The sequence below is a fragment of the Paramisgurnus dabryanus genome, chromosome 14, assembly GCF_030506205.2.
Source record: "Paramisgurnus dabryanus chromosome 14, PD_genome_1.1, whole genome shotgun sequence".
NCBI classification, from domain to species: domain Eukaryota; kingdom Metazoa; phylum Chordata; class Actinopteri; order Cypriniformes; family Cobitidae; genus Paramisgurnus; species Paramisgurnus dabryanus.
The window spans coordinates 14780192-14798655 of record NC_133350.1 but is presented as its reverse complement, the minus strand read 5'-3'; the positions used below and the strand labels follow the sequence as shown (position 1 = coordinate 14798655).

Genomic DNA, 18464 nt, shown 5'->3' with positions numbered 1-18464 from the left:
ATAACATCTGATCACATCTGTGACACATCAACATTTACTATCAGATAACTTTACAACGTTATGACCACATAAACGGATAAAAAGGTCCTACAGAAAAAAAGGCAATAATGCTGATAATTATGCTGATTCCCCATTCTTTCTGCCTATAAATTAAAGAAATCAAACTAAAGAAAATGCGTTCAGACTGAAATGAAATGAGAGCGATTACCAGACGACAGCAGATGAAACCCTAAAACACATGAAATCACAGATGCACCTGCAACCCTCGAGCACAAACACCTCGAAAGATATTTACCATGTTTGACCTTAATGTTACTCTGATCTTATCAATGATAAAAAAAGGTCTGATGTGCAGTTATGAAGCCGTATACACGAGTGCAGATGTTATCAATATACTGACTGAGCTTCTTACGGTTATACTTCAGCCTCAAACTGTGCAACAAGTGCATTTAAAAATAATCAGACATGTAGATATTACAGTGGTCCTACAGTAAAGCAATATGACAGACAGACAGACAGACAGACAGTATTGTCTCACTCCACTATGCAGAGGACAACACTGAGATGAGGTAAACTGCTCAAAGCTAAAGTGTCTCATATTTACATAAGTGATCTGAAACCAAACCTACCAACAGAGACACACAGAGAGAAACTGGGACAGCGAGAAAACAATGAGATTAATCTTACCAGTGATGCTTTCACAAACACAAAGACATCATCTCATCTTTCATCTCATCATCTCTTAAAGATGCTCTGACACTTTATATACAGCACCCGAGGATCTGAGTCTTTCATCTTTTAATATAAATCTTACTGAGGTCTCTCTTTAACACATTAAATAAAGAGATTGAATTTAAAGCACAGTTCATTCTCTCACCTGCAGACAGAATCATATTCCCAGACCTCTGAACATCATCAAATCTCTTAAAGATCAAATTTAACCTGAAACAAACACAGAAAATGTTTGTTAGATCACATTGGAAGAAAGATAAATTATACAAAGTTAAAAGTTTGATTTATCAAATAAGAAAGCACAGCAGATAACAATAAAACTCATTTACAAACTAATGTGCTATTCTGTTTTAGATAGTAAAATAATTATGTAATTATGACAATTGAAACACTGCTTCATGAATCCTCTAAACAATTTGTTTATATTAAGTTCAACAAAACAACAACACATTCCAGCACTAATAATACAGATGATCACAAATGACCAGTGGCTAATATGGTTAGGTAACTCGGGTCAGTTTTATTATGCAAGTTCATAAAACATTCATCCTTCAGACTGATAACACTTTTTGCCTACTTTTTGTTTATAAACATGTGCATAATTAAAAAGGTTAAAAATCTGTTTGCCCTAAAAACACAAAATATACCTTTACTAAATTATTAATTTTTTCTTAAAAACATATTTTATTAGTAAACATTATTTGTAAAAAGTGTAAAATGTTTGGACTGAGCTCTTGTTGCGTTTACAGCGTTTTCACCAGCAGGTGGCGCCATATTTAGGTGGTTCGAGACAGTGAATCATTTTTCGGAGCAATTGATTCGATGCTTTGAAAAGCTTCGTTTTGTAGCATTACTAGCTGTTGTCGCTATTATTGATATAATACATATGCAGAATTGTTGCAAATAATACCGTGACTGTGGAAGGCCTTTTTTGCCCAAATCCATGCGAACTCTTTCTCCAACATGTCTGTAAATCTCCACCAAGCAATTCATGGCACTATCCCGAACCTGCAGTTCAGCACACAGTAAACCATAAGTAATCATTCAGACAGAGACATACAGAGTAAACATGTCAACTTGTAAAACTAATTTAGCAAATCTGTGTACACTAACCAAAACACACCACGATTTTATTATAAATGTAAATAATGAAACTGTTTTGAAGCAGTTCCTGTGTTCACCAGCAGAGGGCGCCCAAGACCGAAACATTATAAACTAACTCTCTACAGTCAAAGATGATCTCTTACCTGACTCGTGGGGTCTCCCAACAGATGACAAATATGAGGAACAATCTTGCTAAGTGTTAAACCTTGGGCCCCGTATCTGCAAAGTCACAAGACTTGATTAAAAGTAAAAAAAAAACTCAAAATGAAATCTGTATCATTGATATGCTGCACATACACATTAAGTGTTGAAATAAGACAAAAGCAAACAGCTTCTCTGGTCCGACTGTTTTTGTGTTTGAATCCAGCCAGCATTCGGTCCCAAACATACTGAAAATATAAGTTTATTCATCAGTTTTTATTCATCAGATAGACAGTGTATATATAATATAAAGCAGATGTTTCACCTGTGGAGTGGCTGCTTGGTCCATAATTTTTAACAGCAGTGTTTGTGCTTGGTCTCGAACCTGATCTTTAGTGTCACCTAAACGATCAATTAAACTAGGAAGAACTGAAAAACATAGAGAAACAGAAATATTTGAATATTATTGTCTGTATTGCTCTTAAAACACATAATGCAAGCATAAAAAATATTTATAATAACAACTGATGCATATTTGTTTACACACAAAATACAATAAAGTTTTAAAACATATATTTCAAGTAATTATTTACATTGTTTAATCGTTAACAATCATTTAAAATGACTTTACCTGTTCCTATTTGTGTTTTGAAGCGTTCCTGTAATCTGGTTATTAAAGCTGAGACTATCTCCATCCCCAGCAAAGCCATCTTAAAAAGACAAAAATATATATTTGTCAACAAAAATAACAATAACTTACATTAAAAAAGACTTTTTGTGACATTTCAATTTCTATAAACCCTTTTCTGTAAGTCAGAGACAAAATGCACATCCCAGCAGCAAAGGATTATGGGTAATGTCCCAGTACTGTGTTTCTTTGACAAATATTTAGAGAATCAAGAGCTCTTTCTGGAAAAAACTTTCTGATATGATTCAAATAAAACCCATTGATTCAGTCAAGCAAAACAAACCAGATAAATATCAATATTTTTAAAAATGCAGAGTTACCATCTATGTAAAGAGCAGCGTGAGTTTGTGAAGGCAGATGCAGTACGACACTCACTAACCTTCCTTGTCTTGGGGTGAGTGGGTTGATCAATGAGCGTCTAGCGAGATTAACCCTGCTAACACCTTACCAACACAACTAGCATCACCTGAACACTTTAGTTCAGGCTATGGTGCAATTTTTGGAACCCTTTACATTCACCTGATTGTAAAAGAATAATAAAAACACAACAGCGCTCTCTACTTTCAGTTTGAAATCATGACGTGGAAGCTTCGAATCATTCGAACCGAACGCATCGATAAATGATTCGCTGATTCAAAGCGCTTGGGACATCTAAATTCACCACACAACAACATTATTAATTTTGGTGATGAATGTTTTAAGAACATGCGAAATGAAACTGACCAGACTTCACCTAACCATATTAGACACTGGTGATTTGTGATAAACTCCCCCTAGTGGTAAACCATTGGATTTTCGAAACAGTTATGACGTAATGCTAAAATCACGTGACTTGGCCAGTTTGAACATAGATATGTATATAAAGGCTAGATGGCTCGTCCGCGCTGATGGCCAATTGAGTGGAACGTCCGCATTTTGGCGGCCATCTTAGGACAGGGCGCTCGCTCACTCGTAGCATTGAGTTTTAATGAAGCAGGTACTTTTAAATGACCATAACTTGCTTAATTTTTTACCGATTTTCAAACGGATTGGTTTGTTATAAACGTCAAAGATGTACCTATGACACTGAATACGTATACTAAAAATAAATAAAAAATTCATGAAACCCGTTAAAGCATCCAGAATTATAGCCACGTTAATGACGTTTGTAAAAAACCAAACCGTTTGTAAATCCGTCAAGAATTCAGCAAGTTACGAGCATTTTAGTTGGCGTATGTCACTCACCTTCCTTCCACAGCAGCAGGGAGCAGCACTATGGCAGCACTGACCTAAGATGGCCGCCAAGTGACGACACAGCTGACTCCGCCTTGAGCCATCTAGCCTTTATATACATATCTATGAGTTTGAAACACGCACTGAATCTGATTCGAAAAAAACGATTCATAAAAGTTTCGAGGCTTTATGTTTGAATTAATGACATCAAACCTCAAAATAACTTGGAATCTATACTGAAAATAATTTAACTCTTGGTTTCAACAACACTTTAAGATACTTTGTGTTTTAATTTAATGTGTTTTATTATCTGTATTTGAATCATTATATTTTTATAAATGTACTACCCAAATGAGAGCAAAACTAAACTAAAAACAAACTTGCACAGATTGTAATGTTAGAAAGCATTTATCTGCATTAAACAAGATAAATATATGAATGTTTTATGAATTATGTCTTCATGAATTATTTCCTTTTATAGCAATATTATCTGTAGATATATATTAGTGTCTCTACTGTATTTTGTGTGTCACTTGTCTTTTGGTACAGATGCATATCACACACATTCACTATACAAAACTAAAATATATTTAAATACACATAACACATTAATTTAATAATTTTCATCTTTGCACGATCTGATTGGACGGCTGTGTGTGTGTCCTCATTACAGAATGGGGTGATCACTCTCACTGGAGTCTACTGGGTTTCCAGGCCGGCTGTGAGACGAGCGTTCTGATTGGCTGAGGCAGCTCAGGTGTTTCTGAGCTGTCAAACGTTTGTTAAAGATCCCCAAAGGTCTAAAGAACAAGATGGTGATGCAAACAAACTCAAACTCAGCTAATATGACTGTAAAGAGCAATCTCTTGAGAGAAAACAGCAGTAAGACAGATTATCAGATGTATTTATAGACATCATTTATGTCTTAGTGTCAGTAGAGTAACTTTACTACTGTATCTGTATCTGACACTTTACAAACACAACAAACACACACACACAGTTTGTCCTGACAGATGAAATGTGTATCATGTATGAATCTGAACACTTTCTGTGCTGACTGTGAAAGTAAATCAGATGAATACATTCAACGATCATAAAAGTCATTAAACACGGCTGAGTACACGCTGACTAAAGCTTTATTACTGGAATCAATCAATCAATTAATAAACAAACACATAATGGATGAAATGTAATCATTTAATTGATAGATGTTTGGATTTATTCATTGTGAGTCAATGTGATGGTGGAGCTGAATGTGAATCTGTAGTGGAGGATTGTGAAGATTAATCTACAATCCACTGCATTAATTAATTAATTTACTTTCTAAGAACTACATTACATAAACACTTGTATATGAGATTTATATTCAGTATTAGTCAAGTTACATAAGATAACATCATCAGGTCACAGATAGTGTTATTCTCAGACTTGAATCATTATTCAGTTCTCTGCAGATATGTTCAGTGTCCACAAGCACAGACACCTACACTGATATAACATCTCTCTCTGTGTTGAGTTTTGTGTGGGTATTACCAGTGGCACTCTCAGGGGGGGACCGGGGGGCCACGGCCAACCCTATAAAGACACTGGCCACTGATGTAGCCCACTATTACACACAAGTTTGATTTCTCACCTGCTTATATTCTCACCTACTTAAAGAGTAAGACTTAAGTGAATATAACAAACAATCGTGCAAATGCACATTTTCACAATGAATTAATTTTAATGAATTACGGTGAAATGCCGCCACATCCAAAAGCTAGAGGGCGCTTTCGTGCAGAAACGCCATTTGTGCCACAGAAGAAGTATCATTACAAACACTATTTCAGGAAATGTCTATAGGGATATTTATATCGCTGTTCTTCAGATTGTTTTAGGTATTTTCATGTTAATAAAGAATATTTTGAATGATTGTGTTTGATGACTGTAATTTTTTAAATGCACATTTTAAATGACTTGTAATGATTTTAGATTGATAAGGACTTGGTACATGTACAAGCTGTGCATGAAACACAGAATCAGAGTCTTGCGATTCAGAATCGATTTCAGACAGGTATTTTTATGGGAAACACAATGCATGGTCACCGCTGTAGAATATAGACCGTTTTATCGAGCGCAGTGTGGTGACGCGATAAGCGTCTGGTCTGAACTTTACTTCCGGTTTCTGTTTGTTTAATGGTCTGACTAGTTGCTGAAACTGAACTCTTAAACAAATACCTCGTCAAAAATAACAAATGTTTTGGTTTCCTATGTAATCTACGTGTTGTTTATTTTGCTTGCTATTAAAAGGATTTTGCTGTTATTTATTCTTCGCGGAGTTTACCGGAAGTAACGTGAGGACCACGAAAGCCACTTGTTTATGTTGTTACTGCTGAAACCGTCTATATACAATATATTTACTCTCAAATGTATGTTTATTATTCAAATCAAAATAATGAGGTAGAAAGTCAACATATCCACTTATGTCATTTTGCAAAGGACTACACTATTTACAGAGCAATTAATTGCTAATTAAAAGCATAATGTTACATTAACCAGAAACAAAAGTAAATAAGTATAACACACATTACAATGAATTATATTTTGGTGTCACCCCATGATTTGCTATGGCCTCCTTTTGCCCTCCCTATTAAAATTTTCTGGGGCATCACTGGGTATCATTGAAGCAAACACACGCTACTGACAAAAATGAACAAGGAAAAAAGAACTTCAACAAAAAAAAATAAACTGCCTTTTATTAAAACGACAAACTGAGCAATGTGTTTGTTGTGCACATAAATTATTATTTAAATGTGCATAGATCACCTTGAGATGTTTCTTCCCTGAGTCTCTGTGTTAAAGGCCGATGTTTAATTCATCGAGCTCATAAAACAACCTGCTGCTGACTCATGACACTAAACTTACCTTCAGATTACTTATAAAACATAAAATGAACTTTATTTTAGCAAAATAGGGACGACATACACAATAACAGTAATGTAACAGAAAGAAAATGATAACTATGTTGGGGAAAACTAATGTAATCTGTCTGGAACAAGCCTGTGATACTCTATCCCACAATGCATTCATATTGATTTGGTACTTTTGGATAGCCACATAATCTGAGCCCTAATGCACGACTGTTATATTAGACATAAGACACCCATCCATCATTATATTCAAGTGGTCATGTGAAGTACATACAGCAGTGCTATTGAATGTTAAACATGTGAACACAATGCTAATGTACAGAACCTCAAGACACACAACAATCACACATCACTGAATGAATTATTTATAAACACACACTACGCTTTACTGTTTAATCAATACAGGTACAGGAAGGATATGACCGTAGTGTTCGAGAAATCTTATAAACCGCATACAGACAAAAACTAGTCCAAAAAACTAGTGTTTTGAGATAACATTGATTTCAAGGCTCAAAATAAAAAGCATACTGTACAAGCTGTAAAATTTAATTTAGCATTAAAGGTGCCATAGAATATTAAACTGTATTCATTTAGGCATAGATGAATAATAAGAGTTGTGTAGATGGTAATAACATATCGTGAACCTCAAACACGATTGTTTCCTCTTTCTTATGTAAACCTCAAAAGACTGCTGGAAAACAGACCAATCTCAACATACCACCAACTGTGACGTCACAATCAAGATGTACGACCCAACATTAAATTAATTACAATGTTGTTACAATGCTAATAACAAAGTTGGGACTGCTAAGTTAGCGCTATATGCTAGTTAATGCTATATGCTAGCGTTTAGGCTAAAGTTCTACTATTGACGTTAACTTAGTTACGTTTTGCAGGTCCATACTGAAAAAACAAAAACGTACATCTCAGAAACGTCCGTTAACAATCTCAAAACAATCTAAATCTGATACAGACTCAAACATAAGATCTGTTTACACACACACAGAGCAACTGAAGGAGAAACAGCCAATCAGAGCAGAGGTCAACATTATTATTCATGACCCTTTCAAATAAGGGAATAATAGACCATTTCACTATAAAGACAAATCCTAGGGTTGTAAATGGACATGTAAAACTGACTCTGGATAATTTTTGCACTTAATAAAGCCACATACCTGCTGTGTAGATATCAGAGAACAATCTAACAGATTATTACAATGCATTCTTTGGCACCTTTAATGTGTTGTACATTTAACACGGTTGTCATGTTACAATAAAATTTAATTAACTTCAACTAAATTAATTTAGCTGCGTCTGCAAGTCTAAGGGAACTCACTGCAGCTTATTTTTAGCAATCTGAACAAGGCTTTAGAATTAAACTTTAGACAGCTGGACTAAAACATCCTACAGTTTGTTGAGAAGAAGAGATGTGATATTACTTTCTACATGACAGATTGTCACCTGAAGGACAACACTGAATGAGGGATGTGAGAAAGTGACTTTGGGTGGGCTCTTTGATGGGACACTTGGAGCAATCACCTGACACACTTTAACAACCATATAACAACGCTCTGAATTATTTTTATTACATTCAATAAGGTAAAAATCTATTAGTCCATATGGTGGTTATGGTTATAGATGTCACAAGTAAACTCTAGCAGCTCAAATATCAGAAGAAACAGCTGCAACAACAGATGCTGTATAAGCATCTATAACAGTTTAATGTTGAAATACAAATGTGACTCAAGCAAGAGAAATAAACCACTCAAAACACTGAGACCAACAACCAATGGAGTTCAATACTTTATACTAACAAAATGCAAAGCCACCACAAAGGAAAAGATAATTGCTGCCTTAATAAAACTAGGCACCAAGATCTATTGAAATGACTGAAATATTGCAAATGTCAGCTTAACTCCTGTACTCTGGTAACTGAGACCCGGTGATCTCATCAGAATGGGAGTAACCCTTCCTGAAATGATAACAAAACACTTTAATCATCCTTCAAATCAACAATCATTTCCACAATAACTTCAGCGTCAACCAGATGATAAATAAATACCAGCAGGATAAGGTTTGTTTGTAAGGGATATGAACACTAAAGCAGTTGTTACTAAACAACAAACCCAGATAATGTGATCAGAATCCAAAGACCTTCAACTACAGATCACATAAGTAAACAACTGAAAATAAAATATTGATTCCAGATGAAGAAGTTGCTTACACACTTACAGCCAACACTGAAAAAATAATGATTCATTCAATTTACTCAATTTTTTAAGGTAAGTGGTCGCAATTCATTTATTTAAGCTACATTTAGACGAAAATAATTAGAAAAACAAAACAAAAAACTTGTGTTTAAAGGGGCCATGGCATGAAAATCTGACTTTTTCCATGTTTAAGTGCTATGATTGGGTCCCCAGTGCTTCTATCAACCTAGAAAATATGAAAAAGATCAACTCAGTAACTTAGTTTTGGTAAACCATTCTCTCCAAGCACTTGAAAAAATAGGTCATTGAAAATTGGCTCTCCTTATGATGTCATAAGGAGCTCTTATTATAATAAAACCACCCCTTAATCCAACCACAGCACTGCCATTTAGTGCAGAGAGAAAATAATTCACAGAACAATTGAGTTTCAATTTCAACAAACTACCATCATTGTGACCAGTGTTTGAATTTCATCCGCTCATTTGCATTTTAAAGGACACACCCAAAACGGCACATTTTTGCACACACCTACAAAGTGGCAATTTTACCGTGCTATAATAAATTATTTATATGGTATTTTGAGCTAAAACTTCACATATGTGCTCTGGGGACACCAAAGATTTATTTGACATCTTAAAAAAGTCCTGTGACATGGCCCCTTTAAATGTAGCTTAAATAAATTGATTGCAACTACTTACCTTAAAAAAAAACTGAGTAAATTGAATAATTCACTTTTTCAGTGAATGAGAATGGATGCTTCACGTTTCCCAGTTTTCTTTGTAGCAACTTACCTTGAAATTGCTTGAATTGACCCACGAAGTGGCCAAACTGTCCACCATCCGGTCCAGCATGGTCTGATCCTGTTCCAAGTCCTGTGACTTATGTCGGTCCAGGATGTAGTCTATGATTTCCGGTCCCACTTGAAATCGCCGTCCAACCTCTTTCTGCGTAACCTGTGTGATGATGTACTCCATGTTGGGCTCCATGTCCTCGTCGAGTTGGACCACAGCTCAAGACAACACATATAACCCTGGTCTGTAAAGCTGTGTTATGGATGTTTGGATGGGATTAATCCAGTATCCAATGGGCAGCAGCATGTGTTAAATGTAAGATGTTATAACAAACAGTTCCAGGATTGGTAATGTAAACTCTTCAGCAATGACGTCTCATCATCTGTACAACTTTGCTTGAGTACTGAAATGCATATTTAAATATTCATCATTAGTATTTTAACAGGTTAACAGCATTATAACACATACTGTACATATCAGTCTATGAGTATGAAGAAATGTCAGGTACTGTATGTCTATAACTGCAGCATAACAGAAATACTTAAAATAATAAATAAAGGCTTTCGAAAATAATGAAATAACTCTTGAGGGGGATTATTTAGCGTATTGTTATATAACCAATCAAAATATTGCTGGCTGTATCATAATGTATCAATAATGTCAGATGCAAATAGCATGCTACTGTGTAGTGTACTTCACAGTATACCATGCTTTTTTAGTATACCATGCTTCTCCATCTTTGCTGTGTGGTGCTTTGTGTAAGCAACAAATGTCTAAATAAAAAGAAAAGTATTATTGAACGAGTATCAGTGTGGCCACACATGCACTTAATAAGAGCAATATTTAAACAGATTAATGAAGCAGCTGTCTTGATTGCTCGTCTAACTTTAGCACTGTTTAATTTCTCAGCAGTTGTGTAGCAGCTGTCCGGTTAACAAGCAGCGAGGTCAACAACTACACACCTTCAGCAGAGATTTATTGAGGTTTTATGCACTAAAACCGCAATGAATACCTTAGCAACCATGAACAGCTGGTTTCTTGATGTCGTTGCTTAGTAACGCGTTAAAATGTTGGTTGTTACTGGCAACAGCGAAAGAAACAAGTAAGGCGGTTGTGGCTAAAATGGATACAGCTATGGCCAAGATCTTGCCGGATTGGCGCCGTTTTTATCCTAATCCTACCCCTAAACTCACCATTCCCCTGGATTTAGGCCGTAGATGTATTTTATCTAACCAGAACCGCTACTTGTCATCTTAATCCTAACCCTAAAAACACAACATATCGCGAGATTTGGCCGTAGCTGTATCCCTTCTAGTCAGAACCACGGAAGGCCTTTAGACGGCGTTGGCTGTGCAGACCTATCGGTGTATGACGTCAGAGTAACGCGAACGACTCGAGAGCTGTGCAAACGCGTTTTAAGTTCATGTAAATTATAATTTCAGATTTCTATTTATTTTTTCTAATTTTTTTGTGTTGAGCCTGTAATAGTTATTTACACTGTGAATGTATATTTGCCTTTTGTTGTTTATATACTTTTCTATTCAATAAAAAAAAGCTGTGCAACGCGCAGGACTCACTATTTTAAACAATCATTTATTTTTAAACTCACGACATTCTCTGGAGTTATAGGATAAAGTAATGAAATAAACAATTCTTTAAAAAATAAACAATTCTGGTGCACTAACGCATTTAACGAAAGGACGTTTTATAAAGAGTTGATTTTACAGTTAATCTGTCCATTACTATACATAATTATGGCAATCATGAAATACCGTGGTATATATCTCAAAATACCCTGGTATTATTGTCAGATACTGTACAGCCACAGTAGCCTACTTTATATATCATTACAAGCTAACATTGGCTCTTTCATGGTGTAAATTAAATCTTTCATTTATAATAAAACTGGCCAGAAGAATGCTAAAAAGCAAACATTTGTTTATAAATAAAATGCCTTTATATCAGCTTTTCTTAAACTAGCTCATTATTTACTCACTTAAACTATAATCTTACTTTAAATTTAGTGATACAGAATGATTGATTCTCTTGCATCAAATACAAAAAAGCTTGGAATTGCTACAAAAATTCCGATGTTTAAAACTGTAAAATGTAAACCACCCAGCTGAGTTTACAGATTCAGTGGCATTATAATGAAGAAATCAATCCAGACACTGACAGGACAAAAGGAGGAGAAAACATTTCTCAAGCGAGCCATTTAAGCTATTGATACAACTGATACAACTCTGTTTTCAGAACATACTGGTTGTTTTGCATGCAAGAATGCATGCGGTGTGACACATGCTTATAAATATGTCTGTATGCAACAAACTCTCATTTACAGTGTTTGCAGATCTGTGACAGCAAGCTGAGTCAGAACGCAACTAGTGATAAATCTGATAAAGCTCGTCTGATATCGGACATACCTGACATTTCGCTGAAATCCTTCTGCCGTTTCCCGCAAGATGATGATCAGTTGGTTTTTGAAGGAAACAGCAGAGATCTCCGCCCATTGTGCGGCTTCAAACATAAAAACGACACTGGGCATGCGCGACAACCGATACAGGATAGATAGAGCGCCATCTGCTGTGCTGTCTGCTAACTCAAAATTTTTTTACAGAGCAGATAAGGAAGATAGAAACCCATCAGCTAAATTCATTTATCAGTTACACACCCTCTGAACTAAACTAGTTACCTAATCTGCACAGTTTCTTTATATTTGACCTTTCATAGTCTCTGTTTAAAATGAACATTTGCATACATTTCTTAATATTGTTAATATTCAATGATTCTATTTTATTTGCAGCAGTACTTCATCCATCACCCAATAAAGCACCTTCAATCATTTGAAAATTGACACCTGCTGTCTGTTTATATCGGCAGCCATACAAGCCAACTCCTATCTGTTTAAAAAAATCCCACATATATCGGTACATACATTGTTTTATAAGCTCAATTTGTGATAAATCACTTTTTTTCGAGGTTGCCCCAGCTTCTGGGCATGCGCAAAAGTTGGATGATGTCATACGCCGATCGGTCTGCGCAGCGCTGCATAAGGAAGCTATAGTATCAATACTGTAGATAAGGCGCCGCCACCTGCTGTCTGTTTAAGTACAGGACAGTGGTGGAAATGTGATGAGTAAAACTGTATGTCAGTTTTGTGTTTATGTGTTCTTCGTTCTCTAAGATAATTTTCTGCCAAACTTGAACTCACCAGATCGGTTTTGTAAGATGTGCTGTGGTTTAGTTGAATTTATACTAAAATGTATTACCTTAAATAATCGTTATACACGAAATACTACAGTACATATATTAAAACTATGTTTTATAATTATAGTTGTATCAGGATTTCATAATGTATTTATGTATGTTGATGATGTGACGTCACTCCTCCCTCCCGCAGATATCATGATATCACAGCCCTGGGGCGCGCGCTTAAATCAAGCACGCGATCATGTTGTTTCACATGATCTGTCTAATGTTCGCTTATGATTGATATGCTTTACATGTTCCTTTAAAACCAGAGAAAACAACACGTACCGACATTTCAAAGGAAATCTGTCTTATTTCCTGAAGGGACTTTTGATTGTGCGCGCTCCCGTGAGTTTCTTCTTTACGAACTTTTACATTCTTAAAAAAACTAATGAGTTTATAAAGCCTAACTTATAGTCCAAAGGTCAGAAATGTTAAAATGCAGCATTTTTGTAATTTTTATGTACAGATTTTCAGGTGCCTATTTATTTGTTTACATCATTTAATCAATTCAAGTTTTATTTCTATAGCACATTTGCGCAAATTAAGTGCTGTACAGTAAAACAATATACATATAAAAGAAACATAAAAGAATCGAAGCAGATAAAAAAACGATATATCTATATATAACACCATATAAAGAAAATTAATGATTAAATTAACTAATCGAATAAATAATGAAACCAAAGTAAAATATGGTTATATAAATAAAATATTTTATTATTTAATAGATATTCTAACATGTTTAAATGAGTACATGTATAATAAAACATTTCGCATATTTGTGGTTAGTGTGTTTGTTAAGTATCAGTAGAAACATTTGAAGATGTAACACAGATTATCAAAGTCTCTTTATCAGAATGACTTCCTGACCACTGTCTGTTTTTTCCTGTTGATTTATTTTAATTTTCTTTCTTTTTTCATGACTGACTGATGAACTATCACTTTATTAAATTTGTCAAGCTTAAAAAGGCACAACATTTTCATCTATAAAGTATAAAGGTTGATGTTTTGTGTAATCTGCTTACATGACACTATCTCTGTTGTGGTCTGAAGTTTTGCAGAAGCTGCAGATTTTGGGCACACAAAGACAAAGTCATAATGCAGTTTGTCCTATTTACAGAAGCTCATGGGACGGTGCATGGGTGGATTTAACTACATCGAGCTTTGCTTTTGACCTCTTTCTTTGCATGTAATACATGGTCACTGACGACTTGCAGAAGTCTTGGTTTCTGTCTGTCTGTTTAAAGGTAAGCTAACTTCTGTCTACTGTCAAAATCAAAATCCTGCTTTTACATTATTCAGTACAGTGAGATATATAAAAAAAATACACCTTTAAATTCAAGGTCAGTTTTACTGCTTATTATGTATCAGTCAAGGTTACAGGTAAGATCATTGCTGAGATATCAGAAACATCTGAAGTCCTGTTTCCTTGTCTTCAGACTCGTGACCCACATGGCGCAGCCCGGTGAGCCGTACACGTCTCTAAACCGTCCTGAGGAGAACGACGAGACGAGAAGTCAAGAGTTTGAGTCAGAACATCTTCACAACACCAACAACCATTTCATGAATAGACAGAGAACCACAGAAGAACAGAAGATTATCCCCCAACATGACACATTCAGCCACGATCATCTGTCTGCAGCATACACCCATCCAACGTCCTACACCGGGTGGCATGAACCCCATCGCAATGATTGGCAGTACTCTAGTATGGGACAGAGGGACGGTTCTCCTCATAGTTTACCCTCCTGCCTTCCATCAGCCGTGTATCAGACTATCTCAGAAGGTAGTTTGTTTTATCCCAGCAGGCCTCACTCACTTCCAGGCAGTTGTAGCCCCAGTCTCATTAGTCTTGAACATCCTCAGTCTCTGCATTCATTCGTGCCATCTGCGCATTTTTATCCGCACGGCTCGTCCTCGTACACCGGCCCATACCAACATCCACAGTGCTGTCATCAGTTTGGTCAACCTCATCATCACTGTAACTCCAGACCTGGACATCAGCAGGCCTACAGACCTTCAGGTTAGTTCAACTGATGTTATCACAGTATTTTAATTTAAAGGTGCAGTGTGTAACTTTAAGAAGGATCTCTTGACAGAAATGCAATCTAATCTACATAACTATATTATCAGCGGTGTACAAAGACCTTACATAATGAACTGTTTGTGTTTATTACATAAGAATGAGCCATTTTTATCTACATACACCGCGGGTCCCCTTACATGCAAGTCGCCATTTTGTGCCGCCATGTTTCTATAGGAGCCCTAAATGGACAAACTGCTCTAGAAAAAATGAATTTTGTCACTACTGTATTTTGTCTTAAACAACAACATGTTTGTCATTGTGGCAGCTACCGTAGCTTCTCTATGCGTTTCGGTGAACTGTGGACTGAGCTGTTGGCTGCACTGCTACATGCCGCTAAAATCTACACACTGCACCTTTAAAAAAAACATAATATTGATTACCATATTTACATAGTAGTTTTGGTACTAGCTAGTGTAAGAGTTGCACTGTCAGAATTGGTTTTATGCATACTGTACACACAGTATAGTATATACTTGTTTTTTTTAACAGGCCCAGGACACTACAGACAAATGGATTTACACACTCCTGAACGGTGGGTCATTTTAATACATTTTAATTATATTTAAACAAACTATTCTATGTAAAATGAATCTATAAAAATTAGTAAATACACATATAGGCAAGAAAATGTATAATAAATGAAATATATGCAGGAACACACATTAGTTCACACGAAATAACAATGAACATTGAGTACTTCTACATCATCTTAGTTTGTGTTATTTTTAGCATTCAGTAACTTCACTAATACTTTTTTAAATCAAATCATTTTTTTAATAATTAAAAAATTAATGCAGAATGAACTACCATAAAGAATTGTATTTAACTTGTATTTTTTGTAGGGCTGTGAAAAGATTAATCGCGATTAATCGCTTAAAAATAAAAGTTTGTGTTTGCATAATATATTTGTGTGTGCAATTATTATGTAAATATAAATACACACACAAATACATATATACATTTAATAAAATCCAATTTATGTATATTTATGCACACACATATATTTAGCAAAATCAATCTTTTATTTTGTATGTGATTAATCGCGATTAATCTTTTGACAACCCAAATTTTTTGTATTGGCATTAACATCGATTAATAAATGTTGGAAAACTATGTTGCTTATTATTAGCTAATGCATTTACTAAAGTTAACAAATACAAGTTTATTGTAAAGTGTGAGCATACATGCTTGTTCTCTTGAGTCAGGTTTTAAGAAACTCACATTTTAAGATCGTTTATGTTCGTTGTCTTTTGTGTCTCTTCAGCAGTAATGTGTCTCCAAATCCCAAACGTGACTTGCTCAACACCACTCACCTGTCTCAAGAACAGAGTAAGTACTGCTTCATGTCCAACAAAACCCCATTAAACATGATGTGTAACTGTTATCAGGTCATTCTCTTTAACAAAGTTTTATACAGTATGATGTTGTGACCACAAGTCAGCACGTGTGTTTGATCTCTCGCACATTTACTGCACGTGTTGCCCACACAGGGAAAGTGTTTGTCACATATGAGGCCGACAGTGAAGAGCACTTAAAAGAGATCATTAAGTTTGTGGCTTTGCTGAGGAACAACGGCTTTGACACGCACGTACAGTTGTTTTTGTTATTAACACGATTTAATGCACTTTTGTGCTGTCTGGACAGACGGTTGTACTGTAACGTTCTCTTGAATCTTTGTGCCGACAGATCGACGTTTTTGAGGAACAGCTGAGCAGCATCAGTAAGATTGACTGTATGGAGAGATATCTCAATCAGGTAAATATACACAATCAGGAAGTGATGTCAGGAATGGCATCATCAGCTGTGTCCGAAATAGCTCCCATACGTGTCAATACGTGGGAGTAGATTTGGCACACAGTGAAGCTAGCCGATGATTGTACATCAGTTGTTGTTGTGGAGTATTATGGGACATCACTACAAAATGTCTGTCCCCTCAATTTAAGAGTATAGGGAGCTATAGAGACTGACTGTAGGGTGTGTCTCTCTTTTTAAATGCAGAAAGATTATCTTATCATCATCATCATCAGCCTGAAGTATTACAAGACCGTAACACACATTAACATCAGTGGAGACGACGATGAGAAGACATCCAACACAGTTTATATTCACAGACAGGTATTGTTAACTAAAAGTGCATTGCTATGGTTGTTATATTACAGTATAGATCAAGTTCAAGTTTATTTGTCCTCCATTAGTTGCAGAGTGAATTTATTCAGAACGGCTGCAGAAACTACAGGGTTATACCGGTCCTCTTCCCCGGAGCCAACAAGGTAATAATCATAAAAAATAACCAAATTTATTTGTGGATAATAATAACACGAGTCAGATTCTTCACCTGTTTCTCATCTCCTGTTCAGAGTTACGTTCCCACCTGGTTGAGAAACACACACATCTACAGCTGGCCCAAAGATCGTGATGATATCCTGCGCAGGTTAATGCGTCTGGAGAAATACAGCCCTCCTCCTATCGGTCCTCTGCCCACTATCGTTTCGATTCCTCTATAGATCTGCACCCCACATGTTTAACTGTGCGTTCACATTAGACGCGAATGAAGCGAATATATTGCGCTATTCGGGTGTAGTTGGAAATTTTTAGTCATTCGCGTGTAAAATGCAGATGTAAATACTGGTACACTCAATTTCCCGGCTTTAGCTAGCTTGTAGTCTCAATATGTATATATAAATCTCAAATTGAGTAAATAGCATTTTTTTTTACAACTTACCAGATTGTCCGACCTCCTCACTCACTTTCAATATCTTTTTCTATAAAAGTGCAAAAATGTGTCGTAAAGCTCCGGGTGTCCACATACAGTACAGCAACATCCTCCATTGTTGTTTGGCATTTCGTATTTATTTATTTTTATATTGCTACGTCATAATCATGTCACTGCTAGAGCAGGCTCCTGATTGGTTAACGCGTGTGAATATCCGCCAAAGTAAAAATTTTCCAAACCCCCAAAATGCTCAAATCGTGCTGCGTTATTTGTGCGAATTGTGTCACCTCATTCGCGCAAAACGTGTCTTTGAATTGACTTAACATGTAAATCTTTCACGTTTAGCGCTTCATTTGTATCTGGTGTGAATGCACCATTATGCTGCGTACACACCAAACCCTAAGCATCAGGTTCCTAGGTCTAGATTAATTGCAGGATTTAACTTATCTTTTCACATTTTGCACTTTTTTGTTGAATATTTTTAACTTGAGTGACTATGCGTTTTGAGGTGAATAGTGCATTTTTGTGGCAATCGCACAGCCCAATTCGCATCGTCCCTCATGACTTTGCGTCTATTCGCGTTTGGTGTGAACGCACCATTACAGTATCAATATTGTTCACAGTGA

The 18464-nt window shown here is 35.8% G+C and overlaps 2 protein-coding genes and 1 non-coding gene across 4 annotated transcripts in view; 2 read left to right on the top strand and 1 right to left on the bottom strand.

Moving 5' to 3' along the window:
* LOC135740754 (CLIP-associating protein 1) overlaps positions 1 to 12312 on the bottom strand; it is a 37120-nt gene extending 24808 nt beyond the window's left edge. Inside the window, exons 1-8 of the mRNA XM_065259265.2 lie at positions 12211 to 12312; positions 9788 to 10190; positions 2609 to 2687; positions 2303 to 2406; positions 2134 to 2225; positions 1980 to 2055; positions 1643 to 1740; positions 878 to 942 (exon numbers count right to left, since the gene is read on the bottom strand). Coding sequence (XP_065115337.1) covers positions 878 to 942; positions 1643 to 1740; positions 1980 to 2055; positions 2134 to 2225; positions 2303 to 2406; positions 2609 to 2687; positions 9788 to 9982 — 709 coding nt within the window. The 5' untranslated portion in view covers positions 9983 to 10190; positions 12211 to 12312. The remainder of the gene's footprint in view (positions 1 to 877; positions 943 to 1642; positions 1741 to 1979; positions 2056 to 2133; positions 2226 to 2302; positions 2407 to 2608; positions 2688 to 9787; positions 10191 to 12210) is intronic.
* LOC135740824 (U4atac minor spliceosomal RNA) lies at positions 3043 to 3172 on the top strand. The gene has a single exon (XR_010529263.1). It is a non-coding gene; the product is annotated as a U4atac minor spliceosomal RNA (small nuclear RNA).
* Positions 12313 to 13224: 912 nt separating the features above from the next.
* On the top strand, positions 13225 to 18335 carry traf3ip2b (TRAF3 interacting protein 2b). 2 transcript variants are annotated; one of them, XM_065259264.2, is made up of 10 exons: positions 13225 to 13384; positions 14160 to 14286; positions 14479 to 15062; positions 15615 to 15657; positions 16393 to 16454; positions 16616 to 16713; positions 16812 to 16880; positions 17124 to 17240; positions 17321 to 17395; positions 17483 to 18335. In XM_065259264.2, exons 3-10 carry the CDS (start codon positions 14492 to 14494, stop codon positions 17627 to 17629), a joined length of 1182 nt encoding a protein of 393 aa, XP_065115336.1. In that variant the 5' UTR covers positions 13225 to 13384; positions 14160 to 14286; positions 14479 to 14491; the 3' UTR covers positions 17630 to 18335. The 2 variants fall into 2 exon arrangements, with proteins under 2 accessions (XP_065115336.1, XP_065115335.1); XM_065259263.2 differs by having other exon boundaries at positions 16390 to 16454.
* The last annotated feature ends 129 nt before the right edge of the window (positions 18336 to 18464 follow it).